Source organism: Oryctolagus cuniculus, chromosome 21 (genome assembly GCF_051225735.1).
Source record: "Oryctolagus cuniculus isolate XC-2025 breed Fujian yellow rabbit chromosome 21, ASM5122573v1, whole genome shotgun sequence".
Classification (NCBI taxonomy): Eukaryota; Metazoa; Chordata; class Mammalia; order Lagomorpha; family Leporidae; genus Oryctolagus; species Oryctolagus cuniculus.
The window spans coordinates 5,269,830-5,288,441 of record NC_142887.1 but is presented as its reverse complement, the minus strand read 5'-3'; the positions used below and the strand labels follow the sequence as shown (position 1 = coordinate 5,288,441).

Sequence of the window (18,612 nt, the reverse complement as noted above, 5' to 3'; positions counted from 1 at the left end):
GAGTTCCTGGCTCCTGACTTAGGCTTGGCCCAGACCCAGCTATTGTAGGAATTTGGAGAGTGAACCAGTCCGGTAGGTATAGTGTCTTTCCTTGTCTCTGTTGATCTCTCTGCTTTTCAAATTAAATAAATAAATAAAGTTTTAAAAAAATGGCTATTCATTTACTTTTTAAAAGTTTATTTTACTTATTTGAAAGGCAGAGTTTTACAGAAAGACAGAGAAAGATTGATCTTCATCTTCTGGTTCACTCTGCAAATGGCTGCAATGGCCAGGGCTGGGCCAGGCTGAAACCAGGAGCTGGGAGCTCCCTCCTGTTCTCCATGTGGGTGGCAGGGACCCAAGCACTTGAGCCGTCTTCTGCTTTCCTAGGCACAGTAGGGAGCTGGATAGGAAGTGGAACAGCCGGGACTTGAACTGGTGCTCGTATGGGATGCTGGAGTCCTAGGTGGCAACTTAGCCCACTGTCCCACAATGCCATACCCTCTCATAAATTGAAAAAAGGAATTAAAATTAATTTGTTTGAGAGGCTTCTTCTGTCCCCTACTTCACTCTCCAAATGTCTGCAGTTGGGCTGGGTTGAAGCTGGGAGCTGGACCTTAATCCAGGTCTCCCACCTGGTGGTAGAGACTCAAGCCATTACCTCCTGCCTCTCAGGTGTGTTAGCAGGAAGCTGGGATCAGCCAGCAAACCCAGGTACTCTGATACAGGATGCAGGCAGAGTGCAGAATGCCAGCACCCAGGTCACTGGCTGGTAAAAAATCAAACCTGCAGGTTGTGGATTTTGAGCCCTTTGAAAGCGTAGATTATGGCCATCAGCCCCGTTGTCCCCTGCAAGGACAGCTGTGCATGCACATGCACACACACACGCACACACACATGCACACACACAGACCCAGCTGCATGAGGCTCCGTTTACACACACATGCACACACACAGACCCAGCTGCACGAGGTTCTGTTTACACACACATGCACACACACAGACCCAGCTGCACGAGGCTCTGTTTACACACACATGCACACATGCAGACCCAGCTGCATGAAGCACTGTTTACACACACACACATGCACACACGCAGACCCAGCTGCACGAGGCTCTGTTTACACACACATGCACACACGCAGACCCAGCTGCATGAAGCACTGTTTACACACACACACACATGCACACACACAGACCCAGCTGCACGAGGCTCCGTTTACACACACACACATGCACACACGCAGACCCAGCTGCACGAGGCTCCGTTTACACACACACACATGCACACACGCAGACCCAGCTGCACGAGGCTCCGTTTACACACACACACACATGCACACACGCAGACCCAGCTGCACGAGGCGCTGTTTACACACACACACGTGCACACACACAGACCCAGCTGCACGAGGCGCTGTTTACACACACACGCACACATGCAGACCCAGCTGCACGAGGCTCTGTTTTCCTTCCCAGAGAGCGAGGTGTTCCCCTCAGGACAGAGGTGTCACTTGGAAATTGTAGTGTTTTTCTACCAAGGCCCCACTGATTGTCACAAGTGTAAATGAGAAGTGTAGTGCACCCTGAGTCCTGAGTCATAAATCTGTGAAATTTTTATGGAGATGTATATTAAGAAAATTTGTATCGGCCTGCGCTGCGGCTCACTAGGCTAATCCTCCACCTGCGGTGCCGGCACACTGGGTTCTAGTCCCGGTCAGGGCTCCGGATTCTGTCCTGGTTGCTCCTCTTCCAGGCCAGCTCTCTGCTGTGGCCAGGGAAGGCAGTGGAGGATGGCCCATGTACTTGGGCCCTGCACCCGCATGGGAGACCAGGAGGAAGCACCTGGCTCCTGGCTTCGGATCGGCACAGCACTGGCCGTAGCAGCCATTTGGGGAGTGAACCAATGGAAGGAAGACCTTTCTCTCTTGTCTCTCTCTCACTGTCTAACTCTGCCTGTCAGAAGAAAAAAAAAAAAAAGGGAATATTTGTATCATACAGATAAGCTTCTGGGACACATTTGGACTTATTCCTTCTGTCTGTCCAACACTGTCTAGTACAAGGTCCTGTGTTAAAGTATCTTGAGCACAATTTTTCATTGAACATAAAATTCTGGCTTGGACATTATTGTGTTTTGCAGAGTTTACTGAAAGAACGAGTACTTGCAGTGTGTTTTGTCACTTACTCGCAGTCTTCCTGGACGGATGCTTGTTGAAGCTGCCTAGAATGAGTGGTGTATTCACTGCTGCAGGCTGGGTAGTTCCAGGCCAAGGTGCCTGCGGCTCAGTGCCTAGTGAGAGCTCAGCTTGTGCTCCCAAGGTGGTGCCTCCTGCTGTGTGCCCCGTGAGGGGAGGGGCAGAGGACACATCTGACCCGCAACACCATCTCCAGCTCTTGCTCTGTTGTTGGATGTTACGGCATAGATGCGTTTGTCACCTGAATACAGCCCTGTTCTGATTTTATGCCGCGAAGCTTGTTCCCTTCAGGGCCCTGCTTGCGCTCACCGTTTTCCAAATGATGACTGTTGGTGCCTGCAGAATAACTTCTTAATTTGTCCACAGAAGTGCTTTAGCCTCCTAGAGGAAAGGATAGAAACAGAAACTCTGCCATTTTCTCTGCGGTGATAGCAAGAATTAAGTAAAGTTGTTCTAAGTGGGAATAGTGTAACTTCATGGTGAAAGTCATGCTGGTATGTTGTGATGATGATGCAAAGACACAGGCGTGAGAAGACTGTGGGGTCTCCTGTCTGTGCCGCAGGAGTGGGCCGAGCCCAACAGCTTCCACATCTGCATCACGTCCTACAAGCAGTTCTTCAGGGGCTATGCCTCCTTCTCCCGAGTGAGCTGGAAGTGCCTGGTCATCGACGAGATGCAGCGTGTGAAGGGCATGACCGAGAGGCACTGGGAGGCCGTCTTCACCCTGCAGAGGTCTGTCCCGCACTGGTGTTGTGTGCTGTTTGCACGTGGTCGCATGTTCTTTGTGGTTGACATGAGGGTGCTCCTGGGGGAAGTGAGGTTATTGCAGATAAATGCATGAGTGCCTTCCAGCTGCCAAGAATGACGCCTCGCTTTAGCAGAGTGCGCAGGGCAGAGAGACCCGGCAGCTCCCTGGGGCTGGTCCGTTTCTTCTTCCCTTTTCCCAGATATGGCCAGAGAAACGGTCTCACCAACCTTATGTGTTGTGGGTTTCGCTGTGGTCTTTGCTGTTTGCAGTCAGCAGCGACTGCTTCTGATCGATGCGCCACTGCACAACACCTTCCTGGAGCTCTGGACCATGGTGCACTTCCTCATCCCTGGCATCTCCAGGCCTTACATGAGCTTCCCTCTGAAAACGCCCAGCGACGAGAACCAGGACTACTACCACAAAGTGGTCATAAGGCTGCACAGGGTATGTATGGCTTTATGCTTTTTACTTAGTAAAATTCATGTGCCTCGTTTCCAGTGTCTTGTGGCAGCCTTTTTTGGAAAGAAAACAGTAGGTGGGTGTCTGGTTTTCCAGGTGACACAGCCGTTTATATTGAGGAGAACTAAAAGAGATGTGGAAAAGCAGCTGACAAAGAAATACGAGCATGTTTTGAAGTGCCGCCTCTCCAACCGGCAGAAGGCCTTGTACGAGGACGTCATCCTGCAGCCTGGGTAGGTAGAGACCAGTGCCTGCCTTGCTCGCCCCTCAGACCCTCTCTGCAGCCTCAGTGGAAGGTGCTCCTTGCTGGGGTCCTGGGCTCTGCATCTGGCAGATGTCTCCATTCCCCTGGGCTCACTGCAGCAGCTGTGTGACTGCTGTGGATCTGTGTGTGTGGTTCTCGCAGTCATGTCTGGCTCTGCTGTAAGTCAGCGTGTTCTAGGCCTCTTGTTGGAGTTGTAGGCTATACTGTGAGTACACACGATGATCATGGGATTTCTCAGGCAGTCCTTGACAGACTGCCCTAGGAGTGCAGTGGTCACCTTAGCATTTAGTTAAAAGCAAAAGAAGTGCACAGCCAAGGGGTTATGACAGACATTGCTGGAAGTTGTGGAAACCATGTGCATGGACATAGGAGACTGCCCTGTTGCTAAGCCCTCATGCATACATCTTGATGGAGTACTGGACTCTGCCATCAGGTTGGAAACACCACTTTCACTTGAGGAGGAGCAAGTTTGAGTGGAGAGAATTGCAGTTCCTTTAGCAGTCAGGTTCAGCCCCTTGGGGAAGGAAAGGTCATGTGGGTCCCCTTGCCCACTGGGTACCTTCGTCGCCTCCCAGTGCATGCACAGACTAAGCTCAGGGTCTGGGTGTGGCTCTCCTGTGAGTGAGCCCAGGGCACACACAGATGCTCATACTTAAGTCATACCGTATGGCGCTGGGGCCTGCAGGCCAAGAGCAGATCTCATATGGCCTTAGGCTGGTTCTGTGGCATTTGCTTCCTGACCACGGCCCAGCAAGAACCTGTCTTCTCTCTGTGTGTTTTCCTCCTCCTGAACCTGCAAAGTGAAGTGTCCATGTACTCGCTCTGCACATGCTGCAGCCCCATCTGTCAGCACGTTGACTGCAGGAAGGGGTGCAGCCAGTCTCAGGTCCTGGATGGATCTCCAGTCCTGTGCGGTGACCGTGCCACACTTGCTGAACTTGGAGCCCCTGCCCGCACTCTGACAGAGAGCTCACACGGAGCTCATTTCCTCCCTCTTGAGAGCCGCAGGGTGCTGTCCTCCCTGTCTGTCAGGAGCTGACTTTCTATTATGGTCCCCACACAGGGCTCCGCATCCCCTGCCTTCTCTGGAACCTCCTTCTTTCCTGAGTCTCTAAACTGTGTCCTTTGTGCCAGCCTCACACATTCAAAGCCCTCCCCTTTGCCCCCCCCCCCCCCCCGCCTCTGTCTGCTCTGCAGGGCCATGCAGGTGCTGTCTCTGCTGTCACGTCCTCAGTCCCCGTTCCCTTCCTAGCCTGTGCAATGTGGCTCTGTTCTCGTGACTGCATGCTGGCTGCACTGAGGGTGACTTCCAAGTGCTGGGTTCTGAGATCCCATACTGGCTCCCTTCTGCTGGCTCTTCACAGTTGCTTCTGTACCTGCCAGGCCCCTTAAGTACCTCGATTCTGCATATCCCAACTCGGCCCATGCTGTGTCTTCCCAGCCTGGCTCTCTTCCAGGTCTCCCTGCCTTGGGCTGGTCACTGATTACATGTCCAGCCACATGTTTGGGTTGGAAACCTAGCAAGGCTCTGCCCACTCCTTCCCTTTTTCCACATCTGTTAGACCAGTCCCCTCATTCCTATCTGGGACACTAGGTGCACTGTGCTCACCCTGGTGGCCTAGTGGCTCACCCAAGTCCCCTCTATTGCCCATAGAGACCTGTCCCAGTGTGAGTAGTGGGTCTGTCCATCTGTATGCCTTTGCAGACGCTGTCCTGCAACAGGCACAGCCTGGCCTGCTAACCTGTTGCTTGGACTGTGCACTCCCCTGTGAGCACAGGCAGGAAGACTCTCCCTGGGTGCTCATTCTGCCCCTTCCTCAGCAGATTCTACCTGTCCTTCAAAGGGCAGGCATTTGACACAGAGGTGAAGTGCCGTGTGGGCACCACATCTCACAGCACAGTGCCTGGTAGGTGTGCTGGCTCTGCTTCTGTCTCCAGCTACCTGCTAACGCATGCTCCAGGAGGGAGCAGGTGGTGGCTCAAATAGTGGGGTCCTTGCCACCCATACGGGAAACTGAAATCGGATTCCTGGCTCCTGGATTCGACATCTACCCAGTCCCGGCTGTTGCAGGCACTTGGGAAATGAACCAGGGAATTCAAGCTCTGTCTTTCAAATAAACAAACAGATAATTTAAACAAAGAAGCAAACAAACAAAAAACATAAAAGTACACTAGTTGCTCCCACTTCTCCTTCAGCACACTCATCACACTTGCGCCTGAGCGCTCATCTGTGGAAGGGGACATGCGCTAGCCCCTTGTTCCCGTCCTTGCTCACGCACCGGGGCAGTGAACAAGCCGGCAGAGGTGTCGCATCATCACGTGCACGTGCCGCTGGTGGGGATGTGAGCGGGAATTCTTGAATGATCCATGTAACTAATTTTTAACCAAAGCCGAGGAGAACGGACCGCTCTGTGCTTGTGGAATCAGGCTGCAGCCCGTGAGGAGCCTGGGTGGTCGGTCGGTCTCTCTGCCTGCCACTCCGATGGAGACGCTTTGTGATCTTCCCCGTGCAGAACTCAAGAGGCCCTGAAGAGCGGGCACTTTGTCAGCGTCCTGAGCGTCCTGATGCGGCTGCAGCGCATCTGCAACCACCCGGGACTGGTGGAGCCCCGGCTGCCTCACGCCTCCTACGTGGCAGGGCCTCTGCGGTATTGCTTGGCCTCTCTGATTCTGAAGGCGCTGGACAGAGATTTTTGGAAGGTAAGTAGAGACTGCAGAAGGCTGAATCATTGCTTGAGGGCTTTTCCAGGCAGATTATAGAGAAAGCAGTTCTTGGAGGTGGTTTCCAGCCAGCTCCCGTTCTGCTTCTGGAGATCTCCTGACAGTTGGCATGTGGAGCGACATTTCAGGTACACTTGCCCCACGTGCTGGATTCAGAGGCAGCTTCTGGGCGCTGCTGAGGGTCAGAGCCACGCTGCACTGGCACAGAGGAGACACCAAACGCAAAATGAAATTATAAACTCAGCCACTTCCTGTGCAGTAATAGCAAATATTAAGAAAAATGAGTAAAATTATTATAAGTGAGAACTCTTTATCTCTGTCACTCTCCACTTGAAATAAATAAATAAGTAAACGTCTTAAAAACATTTAAAAAGTCCCACCTCCATACTTCCAGTCCAGTTTCCTACTATTGCCTGGAAGGCAGCAGGTGATGGCCTCAGTACTTGGGTCCTTGCCACCCACATGGAGACCTGCTAGAGTTCCTGGCTTTGGCCTGGCCCAGCTCCTGCTGTTGGGAGCAAACCAGTGGGTGGAAGCTCTGTCTGTCTTCCTCTCAAATAAGCTTATGGGGGGGGGGGGGACCCAAATGAATGGATACAGCATGGGCTCTCCTTACAGTAGAACATCATGCAGCCTTTAAAAGGTATGAAATTGGGGCTGACATTGTGATGCAGCAGGTTAAGCCACGGCCTGCAGCGCCGGTAGCCCATATGGGCACCAGTTTGAGTTTCGGCTGCTCCACTTCTTATCTAGGCCCCTGCTAATGTGCCTGGGAAAGCAGCTGGAGATGACCCAAGTGCTTGGTCCCCAGCACTCACATGGAAGACCTGGAAGAAGCTCCTGGCTCTTGGCTTTGGCTTGGCCCAGCCCTGGCCATTGTGGTCATTTGGGGAGTGAACTAGCAGATAGAAGACCTCTCTGAGGACAGTGCTGTGGCATAGTGGGCTAAGCCTCCGCCTGCAGCACCAGCATCCCATATGGGTGCCAGTTTGTGTCCCAGCTGCTCCTTTTCCATTCCAGCTGTCTGCTGATGGCGTGGGAAAGCAGTGGAAGATGGCCCAAGCACTTGCATGTGAGACCTGGAGGGAAGCTCCTGGCTCCTGGCTTCAGATCGGCTAATCTCTGGCTGTTGCAGCCATTTGGGGAGCAAACCAGCAGATGGAAAACCTTTCTCTCTTCTCTCTCTCTCTCTTTCTGTCTGTAACTCTACCTCTCAAATAAATAAATAAACAAAAATCTTTAAAAAATGTCTTGGGGCTGATGCTGTGGCACAGAGGGCTAAATCCCTAGCCTGCAGCACTGGCATCCCCTATGGGCACTGGTTCAAATCCTGGCTGGTCTGCTTCCAATCCAGCTCCCTACTAATGTACCTGGGAAGGCAGCGAAAGATGACCCAAGTCCTTGGGCCCCCGTATCCACATGGGAGACCCTGAGGAAACTCCTGGCTCCTGACTTTGGATCAGTTGAACTCAAGCCATTGTGATCATTTGGGGAGTGAATCAGCAGATGGAAGACATTTCTCTCTTTGTCTCTACTTCTCTCTGTAGCTCTTTCAAATAAATAAAATAAATCTTTAAAAAATAGATATCTCCCTCTAACTCTGCCTAATTTTTCTTTTTTTTCTTTTTTCTTTTCTTTTTTTTTTTTTTTTTTTTTCTTTTTGGATTTATTTATCAGGAAGAGTTAAAAATCTTCCATCTCCTGGCTCACTCTCCAGATGGCCACAACTGCTAGGGCTGAGCCAGGCCAAAGCCAGGAGTTTCATCCAGGTCTCCCACATGGATTGCAGCAGCCCTTGTCTTTGAGCCATCTTCCACTGCTTTTCCCAGGCCATTAGCAGGGAGCTGGATTGGAAATAGAGCAGCCAGGACTCGAACCTGCACACCCATATGAGAGGCTGGCACTGCAGGTGTCAGCTTTACCTGCTGTACCACAACACTGGCCCCTCTTTTTTTTTTTTTTTTTTCTTTTCTTTCTCTCTCTCTTTCTTTCTCTCTCTCTCTCTCTCTCTCTTTCTTTTTTTCTTTCTTTCTTTCTTCCTTCCTTCCTTCCTTCCTTCCTTCCTTCCTTCCTTCCTTCCTTCCTTCCTTCCTCCCTCCCCTCCCCTCCCCTCCCCTCCCCTGCCCTCCCCTCCCCTCCCCTCCCCTTCCCTTCCCTTCCCTTCCCTTCCCTTCCCTTCCCTTCCCAAGATTGATTGATTGATTGATTGATTTGAAATAAAGAGTTACAGAGAGGCAGAGAGAGAAGTCTTCCATTTGCTGGTTCACTCCCCAGACGGCCATAGCAGCTGGAGCTGGATTGATCCTAAGCCAGGAGCTTGAAGCTTCTTCCAGGTCTCCCAGGGAGTTCGATCATCTGCTGCTTTCCCAGGCACACTAGCAGGGAGCTGGATCGGAAGACGAGCAGCCAAGACTTGAATTGGCAGCCATATGGGATGCCAGCGCTGCAGGCAGCAGATTTACCCACTATGCCACAGCGCCGGCCCCTCTTTAAAAAAAAAAATTTTTTTTTTTTTATTTGAAAGGCAGAGTGGCAGAAAGAGAGGGAGAGACAGACACCCAAATGGCTGCAATGGTGTAAGCTGGTCCAAGCCCAAGCCAGGAGTCTGAGTCATGTCTCCCACATGGGTGGCAGGGGTCAAGTACTTGGACTATTTTTCAATAATTTTCCAGGTATATTAGGGAGCTGGATTGGAAGCAGAGCAGCAAAGTCTCAAAGTGGTGGTCTGCTACGGGATGCTGACATTGTGGGTGGCAGCTTAGCTTGATGCACTACAATGCCGGTCCTCTGGAGCTGGGACTGCATCCGGGCACTCTCCGTTGTGGGCTATAAGTATCCCAAGCAGCGGCTTAACCTTCTGCACTTCTGGATCATTGTGTTGGCTGCTGCCGTGAGCCTGCTTTGGGTGAGCTGCAGAATGGGACTGCTATACCGTAGGTCACTGTGTCTCACCCTTTGAGTGGCTGCCTGTTTCTTGTGAGCAGTTGTCTCACATCCCCGCCAGCAGCACATGAGAGTCACATACCCTCTTGTCCCCTCGCCAGCACTGGGGTTTGACTCTTGTCCTCTGAGGTTTTGCTTGCATTATTTAAAGTCCTGGAGAAACACTGGTTGGTGCCACTGAGGCCATTGTCCTTGTTCCTTGAACACAGAGGTTCCAGTTCTAGTTGGGTTTGTACCACTGGACCTCACCTTGGCTGTGCCAGAGCCAGTGTGCTGCAGTCAGAGTGCTACGTGCTCAGTGCACAGATGTCTCTGCCTCTGCTTCTCGGAGAGGACCCTCGTCTCCACACTTGTCTCAGCAGAGTGTCCCTACACTCTGCTCCTCCCCTCCCCCTGCCAACAGAGCCCAGGCTTTGTGGTGCTGCCCACACATGGGAAGACCTGGTGACCACTCTCACTCCCATTCTACACTGGGAATGTAGCCATGGCTGCCCACACCCTGAGTGGGTTGAGGTCTGTGGGGAGCTCGCTCAGGGAGGGGTGCTCGGGACTGGGTTTCTGCTCTCCTATATGCTGGCCCAGTGCTTTTCCTAACTACCTCCCGAAGCAAGAGCTTTTTATTTTTTATTTTTTTTTTCCTTTCTCAGGAAATTGATCTTTCTATATTTGACCTCATTGGGTTAGAGAATAAAATCACTCGCCATGAGGCAGAATCACTGTCTAGGAAGAAGGTGACTCGGAAACTCATGGAGGAGATCTTCACCTCACCACCCCCCTCCGCACGGCCGGCATCTGTGAAGCTGAAGGCGAGCAGGTGTGTGAGGCGGGCAGGAGCAGGTGTGTGAGACGGGCAGGAGCAGGTGTGTGAGTGTGGGCAGGAGCAGGTGTGTGAGTGTGGGCAGGAGCAGGTGTGTGAGACGGGCAGGAGCAGGTGTGTGAGTGTGGGCAGGAGCAGGTGTGTGAGTGTGGGCAGGAGCAGGAGTGTGAGTGTGGGCAGGAGCAGGAGTGTGAGGCGGGCAGGAGCAGGAGTGTGAGTGTGGGCAGGAGCAGGTGTGAGTGTGGGCAGGAGCAGGAGTGTGAGTGTGGGCAGGAGCAGGTGTGTGAGTGTGGGCAGGAGCAGGTGTGTGAGTGTGGGCAGGAGTGTGAGTATGGGCAGGAGCAGGAGTGTGAGGCGGGCAGGAGCAGGAGTGTGAGTGTGGGCAGGAGCAGGTGTGAGTGTGGGCAGGAGCAGGAGTGTGAGTGTGGGCAGGAGCAGGTGTGTGAGTGTGGGCAGGAGCAGGTGTGTGAGACGGGCAGGAGCAGGAGTGTGAGTGTGGGCAGGAGCAGGTGTGTGAGTGTGGGCAGGAGCAGGAGTGTGTGTGTGGGCAGGAGCAGGAGTGTGAGACGGGCAGGAGCAGGAGTGTGAGTGTGGGCAGGAGCAGGTGTGTGAGACGGGCAGGAGCAGGAGTGTGAGTGTGGGCAGGAGCAGGAGTGTGAGTGTGGGCAGGAGCAGGTGTGTGAGGCGGGCAGGAGCAGGAGTGTGAGGCGGGCAGGAGCAGGTGTGTGAGGCGGGCAGGAGCAGGTGTGTGAGGCGGGCAGGAGCAGGTGTGTGAGGCGGGCAGGAGCAGGAGTGTGAGTGTGGGCAGGAGCAGGAGTGTGAGTGTGGGCAGGAGCAGGTGTGTGAGTGTGGGCAGGAGCAGGTGTGTGAGACGGGCAGGAGCAGGAGTGTGAGTGTGGGCAGGAGCAGGTGTGTGAGTGTGGGCAGGAGCAGGAGTGTGTGTGTGGGCAGGAGCAGGAGTGTGAGACGGGCAGGAGCAGGAGTGTGAGGCAGGCAGGAGCAGGTGTGTGAGGCGGGCAGGAGCAGGTGTGTGAGGCGGGCAGGAGCAGGAGTGTGAGTGTGGGCAGGAGCAGGTGTGTGAGTGTGGGCAGGAGCAGGAGTGTGAGGCGGGCAGGAGCAGGTGTGAGTGTGGGCAGGAGTGTGAGTGTGGGCAAGAGCAGGAGTGTGAGACGGGCAGGAGCAGGAGTGTGAGACGGGCAGGAGCAGGAGTGAGACGGGCAGGAGCAGGTGTGTGAAGCGGGCAGGAGCTGCACGTGCAGTGTTACAGGTCCCCACCCCGGTGGCCCCGGGCTGTCAGTTAAGGAAAGACAGCTCAGTGTTCTGCCTCCTGGGAGTGTCCCGACTCACCTGTTCCAGTGAACCCATCTGGGGACAGACGCTCCCCTGGTCGTGCTCTGCAACTGCTTACCCACCCTGAGGCACAGCCCTCCTTGGCTGTCTCTGAGCTAGCTTGGGTTTCTGGGGCCTGGTGTGGGGGCAGCTGGTACGGCTAGCCAGTGTGCCGTCAGTGGGGAGGGCCAGCTGAGGGCTCGCTGCCTGACTGTGGTGAAGTTGGTGCCCTTCCATCTGCCATGATGATTTTTGTAAGTACCGTGAGGCTGGGAGTGTTAGACGTATTAGAGGATGTGCTCGGAATGGAAGGGATTCAGTGCAGGCAAAATTTGGTCATTGGAAGTATGCAAAGTCCTCAGCTGGGGTCAAAAGGAAGAGAAGGGAAACAGGTATTTTAGAGATAAAGAGCCGGTTCTACAGTTTGGTGGTGGCACGTTCTCATCACCGCTGGAGAGCCTGCCCTCACTGCGGACATGCGGTGAAGACGGCAGACCAGCCCACCCTCCCAGTCTGGCTTTACTTACAGGCTTTTGAGAACCATCCGTGCCTGTTACTTTGTACAGGGGGTTTGCAAACTGCTATGACGATTTTCAGGTAAAAGACAAGGATGCCGCATCCTGATAACATCCAGGAATGGCAGCCTGGCTTGGATCTGACTTTGATTTCTTGTTGTTACCACCTTTATGATGCTGCCACGTGTAACCTCTCCTGAGCCACCATGGCATCATCCTGTTGCCACACAGTCCATGTCACTCTACTGCAAACGATGATGTCAGAGACTGTGTGTGCTGGTTGTATTTTTTTCCACACTGATGTGAACTTAAAAATTAAGATAACATTGATTCCTGTCTCACCAAGAACCAGAGGTGTGTGCTAAGTCTTGCAGCAGCTCTCCCAGGCTCCAGGTGAGCTCCTTCAGGCAGTGTTAGGAATCTCTGCCCTGCCTTCTCTGGGCTGGGAATCCTCACATCCTCCAGGGCAGGCCTGTTTCCCCTGGACTCTATCTGTGCCACCCCTGCTATCTACAGTGCAGTGACACTCTGTGTGTCTCCCCACCTGGACTGATGGTCGTCCAGGTTGTTTCAGCCCGTGCAGTACGGCCAGAAACCCGAGGGCCGCACCGTGGCATTCCCCAGCACACACCCACCCCGGACAGCAGCCAGCACCGCAGCCACTGCTGCTCCTCAGGGCCAGCTGCGAGGACGGCCACCAGTTGCCACTTTCTCTGCGAATCCGGATGTGAAAGGTATACTTGACGCGGTCATCTCTGCTTGGCACTTGTGGCCATTGTCACCATTCCCGAGTGGGGATGGGATTCATCCATGGGTTCTCTGAAGAGGTCCTGTGTAGTTGTGAATTTTAAACGTTTTTACTTCATGTGATGGATTTTCCCCCATACCAGACGCTTCACCCTGAGTCACTGTTGATCTCGTGGTGGTGATGTGTGCCTGGGTGGAGCATCTCCTTCTTCACACAGGCCAGTGTTCCCCTCCCCTGAGCATTGCTGTGGCGAAGGATGGAGTCAGGGACAGAAGATGACAAAGAGCTCCCCCTGACCCCTGGGCAGAGGGCTTCTCTGGTTCATGGCCATCACGGTTTCTGAGATGCAAAGCAATGTTCAGAACTGCCTTTTGCCAGAGTTGTTTGTAAAAATAAGAATGGAAACTGCTTTCTGTGTGTCCTGGGAAGTGGTTCCTAATCGAAGACTGATTGAGTTTGTTGGGCTCGCTCTGCTTCCCTGTTCGTCCAGAGAAATGCCCTGTGTAGCGGCTGATGAGGAGCTCCAAGCGAACACGCCGCACAACAGACGGAGAATCGCATCCTCACGCTTGTGCACTGCAATCAGCCCCTTCATTTTTTTTTAAGAGAGGGCTTCTCATTTAAAAGATAGTGTGAAATGTTTATTTTATTCTTTAAAATTCGGGTGTAAAATATTGCCTTTTATTTAAGAACCTCTAACAGCTTTGCACAAACAAACCTTATCAATTGCAGCAGCAGCAGCCCCGTTTCAGAGCTCTCAGGCCTCCTCCAGTGCTGCTCGACACCAGCCCGCCTCGACCTTCAGCACGGCCGCTAGCCCAGCCCATCCTGCGAAACTGCGGGCTCAGACCACTGCACAGGCCTCCGCCCCAGGCCCGCCCCCGCCCCAGCCCCAGGCCCCCGCGCACGCGGCCGGGCAGAGCCCGCTGCCTCAGAGGCTGGTGCTCACCTCGCAGGCCCAGGCCCGCCTGCCCAGTAAGTGGCCTTGCCTTCCCGGGTTCTGCCGTCTCTGTACCACAAAGAGGTTGCATTAAGAACACGGGGGTGTCTGAAGAGCCTTTGCTGTCCACTTCTCTCTTGTCCCAGATCCTGTGCTGCTGACCCTGAGGTCTGTACCAGGGAGGGGCCTCTTCCCAGCTCAGCACCAGGGCCTTCTCTCTGCACTTCCCTCTTCCCACTGCCAACTCTGCTTTCCTTCTGAACTCCCAGCCCGCTGTGCTGTGTGCAGCCTGCCCGTAGTGTCAGCCACCAGCGTGCTCTGGGGCACCCGTAGGAAGGTGACAGCAGGTGCTCTGGAGCGGCAGCTCCTTACCAGCAGTGTGGATTGGCTTTAGGCCTCTTAGTACTGAGTTTAAATTGGGGATTTGGAATGAGTAATGGCTCAGCTGAGACAGTTTGTAATGATTTAATGGCTAAAACATCCCAGTGTTACCTTTTTTTTTTTTTTTTTTTTTAAACATATATACAGAAGTTTTCACTGTGGCCAGTGAGGTCAACATGTTTTCAAATCTTGTGTGTTCTTTAATTTGTTCTGTGGAAATCATCCTAGCCTAAACTGTTACAGGTTGTCATTTCTCTGATGCCATCTCAAGTACTTCATTTCTTGATTGGACAAAAATTGTGTCAAGGCTTTTCAGGAAGCACAAAAATAGAGTGGTAGTGGGGTGAGGAGACACTTGAGCTCAGACCGGTTCTCCCCACGGAGTCTCTCCTGCCACTGTCAGTGAAGAGTAGCTGCCCTTGTCAGCCGCCCGAGGAGAGCACGCTTGGCTGGATGCCATCCCCGGGATGTACTGCTGTGCAGAGGAGCTGTGCTCCGGGGCCTGGGAAGCAGGCAGAGGCACTTTCTCTGCTCTCGGTCTTGAGCAAATGCGGACCGGACGGGGGCTGACGGGAGACTTCATTTCTGTGCATAAACTTCTGTCTCCTATTTCATTCCCTTCTTGTTCATGGGTCTCCTGTGGGCAGGGTATCTTCAGGTGTTTTCCAGTCTTTTACTAACTGTTCTCTTCATAGCATCACTAATAATTCTGGCATGGATTTTCTTGGGAGTAGCATTTAGACTTGAATATCAACCATTGGGTAAAAACCCTTAAACTTGTTTAGTGACAGCCTGCAGGTAGTTCTTGTTTGAGATGGGCTTGTTATGTCTGAGTTATGTTTCAAAATTTTAAGCACTTAGATTTTTCGCAGTAAATAGATCAAGTCCTATGGTCTATTCAAGTTGGTATGAAACTTTTATATCTTAAAGTTTAATTTATGTACTTAAATATATTCCTAGATTTTGTATAAGTTATAGGTGTTATTAAGTTCAGTTACTCATTCTTTCCTATATGCAGTGATGTAATCTTTTCTTGTGATTTATTTATTTGAAAGGCAGAGTTACAGAGAGGGAGAGAGAGAGATCTTCCATCTGCTGGTTCACTCTGCAAATGGCTGTAGTGGCCAGGGCTGGTCCAGGCCAAAGCCAGGAGCTTCATCCAGGTCTCCCATGTGGGTGCAGGGGCCCAAGCACTTGGGCCATCCTCTGCTTTCCCAGGCCATTAGCAGGGAGCTGGATCGGAAGTGGAGCAGCCAGGACTGGAACAGGCACTCACTTGGGATGTCGGCGTTGCAGGCGGCAGCTTGTTTACCTCTGTGAGCTAACTGCACACATACTTCTTCAAATTTTGAAAGTTTTCTGAAGTTGAGGTTGATACATGAGTTTCTGATTTTGTAAGATATATTTCTGGTGATTTTGATGTTTGCTGCTTTATTATTTGGGGAGAAAAGTAAAATACTCCTTAATAGTTTGGTAAATAATATTAACATTTGATATCTGAAATCTCTATTAGCTGTAGTTAAATTAACGATTAAAATCTGGTATTTTGATTGTTTTTCCTTTTCTATTAAAATAATTTGTTTTCTTAAAGTCATAGAAAGCCTAAGAAATGTTTGTGTGACTCCGCGTACCGTACATTAAATGTAACGGGTGCCTGTCATTAGTGATGCCCAGTTCACCTTTTCCTCTGCATTTCAACAGGTGGCGAGGTAGTAAAAATAGCACAGCTGGCGTCCATCGCGGGACCGCAGAGTCGGGTCACTCAGCCCGAGACGCCTGTGACCCTGCAGTTCCAGGGCAACAAGTTCACCTTGTCACACAGCCAGCTCCGGCAGCTCACGGCAGGCCAGCCTCTGCAGCTCCAAGGTGAGGGCGGCGGCTGAGGCTGAGGATGACAGAAGAGCCACTGCACCCAGGGGCCCGTGCCCCTGCTGGGTTCATTCACTGACTTGGGCTGGTTGTTTGGTTGCTTTGCTTTCCAGGTTCTTGATCCGTAGGTGGTGGTGCTGAGCCTCGCCACGCACAGCTTCTAGAGAACTAGGGAAGGCTTGTGAACTGAGCGCACAGAGCCGTGTTGCCTGTTTTGTAAATCAAAATAGAAGTGTTTGCCACTTGCAGTGTATGTGTGAGACAGAGTATGAGTGATACGTGTCTGAGAACTTAGTTTCTTTTGCATATAGACTTTCAAATGTTAACTTCCAGATGAAAACACGCCACACCTCTGGACAAGAGCAGTGTTTACCTAATAATTAATTGCCTTTAAAAAAAAAAACGAGGGTCTGAGCCTTGAAATTTAAATTACTCTGTAATGACTGCATGGCAGTGATTTAGTCATTTCAGTTCCTCGCATAATTTAGGTTAGGGTTCAGAGGTAGCGTCCACAGCAGCCTTGCACCGCCCTTCCCGGCAGTTTCCCCGCGAGGTGCCGCACGGTGCATGTGGGGCGCAGCTGGGTGGAGAGGCCCAGAGAGCCCCGCGGCAAAGAAGACTTTCACTGTGGTTGGATTCCATAGTTGTCATTTTTTGGACCAGTGAGGGGAGGCCACCCATGAATGTCTGTGATGGTCCCAGTGATCTCTAGAACATCCCTGCACGGGGAAGGCGGCCAGAGATCAGTCACACAGAAAAGTTGAAGTGGCAGTAAAGGCACAGGCATCTGGGCTGAAACAGTCTTTTTGGTATTTCTTTGTCCCGTTTGACAGCAGTCAGAGGTGCCTGCCGTGGCCTGGGAATTGGCTGTCTACTGGGCAGGGCACGGGCCTAGGACCACCCCTAGTGGATGTGTGTGGCAGTGCCTTGCCTGGACACTGCCAGCACGGATGATCTCTTCTTGACGTAAAGTAAAGCAGACTTCACTCCTTAGATGTTTCATTCATCGTAGGTGAAATATCTTCATTTTTCTCACATAACTGAACTTTGCATTGATTTGTTTGTGTACGTTTGATTTTGGGTTTTCAGCATATCAACTTGTTTATTTCTGTGCCACTTGGGTTGATAGTAGTGTGTGGCTTGAAGGCACAGGCTTGTGACTGATGTGGCCTGGTGCACATGTGATTTCAGGCAGCGTTCTCCAGATCGTGTCAGCCCCCGGGCAGCCCTACCTGCGAGCCCCTGGCCCTGTGGTGATGCAGACCGTGTCTCAGGCGGGTGCTGTGCATGGCACCCTGGGAAGCAAGCCCCCGGCCGGCGGCCCCAACCCTGCGCCCTTGACCCCACAAGGTAGGGCACGTTGAGCAGAAGGAAGCAGCTTCTTCCTGACTGTGTTTTCCTTCTCAGGCAACTGGAAGGGGTGTGTGTGTGTGTGTCTTTAGCCGTGATGCCTGAGCACATCCAGCCCAGGGCGTGCCCATCTCTGGTCTCCACAAGGTGGATGTGTCAACTTGATTTATTCTCTTTCTCTTTTGCTTTCAAAGGCACTGGTTGAATATAAACAGCCTCCACTGTTAGAGTTTGCTTGGGTTCGTCCTGACGAGACTTTTGGGTCATGAGAAACCTTGTTGTACCTTAGGGGTGACTGTCTTGAAGGTTAGTGGGTGGTGAGCACCCACACCTGCAGGCCATGCTGCTTCACACCTGGTCCATGCCCCACAGCCGCCAGCCTCCAGGCCTGGCCCGGTCCCATCACCTTCTTCACCCTGAATGTCTCCGTCTCCTGCCTGGGTTCTAGCTCTGCTTGGACGTGAAAGCAGCAAAGGGGCCCAGGGCCGAGGTGTACTTGTCCTTGGCACCTAAAACCCTGTCCCCTGTGCTGATTGCTCCACATTTCCTCGGCCCTAGGCCCAGCTTCATGTCACCTGCCACGGTGCCAGGGTGGGGCTGCTGCACAGCATGCAAGACTGTGCCAGCAGAGGCTTCCGGGCTGGAGTGGGGAAGGGCGTGGTTGGTTTCCCATTCCTGTCCGTATCAGCTACAACAGCCTAGTTGTGGAGATCCGTTCCACCTGCCAGGTTTTCCCAACACTTACAGGCAGCCTCCCATACCTATCCTCACCAGCTTGGCAGTTGGAGAGCTGCACCCTAACCTTCAGGATTGGCAAGTCCCAGCTCTGTGGAGCCCTCTTCCTCTGAGGCACCAGAGCCAGTGTGAGGTCCAAGCCCTGACCCTGTTTCCTGCTCCCCAGCCACCAGGTTCTGTAACCTCATTCCCTGCTCACTCTTTCCCCTAAGGCGACTGTCTTATCCCAGCGTCCCTGCTTGGTCCTCAGATACCTCTGATCACTGCCACGCTGGCTCTGGCTGGTGGTGAGTGCAGTGTTGGCAGCAGTTCTGGGACACAGAGCCCTAGATGAGTCCTGGGTGGTTCTGTCTTGAGGACTGTGGACTTCTTGCCTGGGGGTGGGGGCAGGGGCAACACCATCATCAACTTGAGTTGATGGTGGAAGTGGGGTTTCCAGGGCTGTGTGACTACCACATGCACCTTGGTGGCAGTGAAGTGAGCACAGGTTTGGGTGCACGGAGCCGATGCCTCCAGTGCTGCTCACAGGATGGCTGGAGTCCTTTCTTTGCTGGGAGTTTGGAGTGCTTATCAGAGTCAGACGTGTTCCAGGACTGCACCTGGAGGCTGAGGCCCCAA

General features: G+C 52.7%; 1 protein-coding gene across 24 annotated transcripts in view; it reads left to right on the top strand.

Annotated features, from left to right (window-relative positions):
* Positions 1-18,612, top strand: part of EP400 (E1A binding protein p400) — a 120,460-nt gene that overhangs the window by 57,941 nt on the left and 43,907 nt on the right. For 17 of the 24 annotated variants that reach the window (XM_089322930.1, XM_070066262.2, XM_051837615.3 and 14 more), the window contains 10 exons: positions 2,737-2,906; positions 3,192-3,366; positions 3,478-3,614; positions 6,160-6,346; positions 9,958-10,124; positions 12,536-12,705; positions 13,452-13,694; positions 15,096-15,356; positions 15,742-15,906; positions 17,101-17,259. In XM_089322930.1, the coding sequence (XP_089179056.1) occupies positions 2,737-2,906; positions 3,192-3,366; positions 3,478-3,614; positions 6,160-6,346; positions 9,958-10,124; positions 12,536-12,705; positions 13,452-13,694; positions 15,096-15,356; positions 15,742-15,906; positions 17,101-17,259 (1,834 nt within the window). The remainder of the gene's footprint in view (positions 1-2,736; positions 2,907-3,191; positions 3,367-3,477; positions 3,615-6,159; positions 6,347-9,957; positions 10,125-12,535; positions 12,706-13,451; positions 13,695-15,095; positions 15,357-15,741; positions 15,907-17,100; positions 17,260-18,612) is intronic. The other 7 variants (XM_089322935.1, XM_089322934.1, XM_089322933.1 and 4 more) reach the window with 2 other exon arrangements.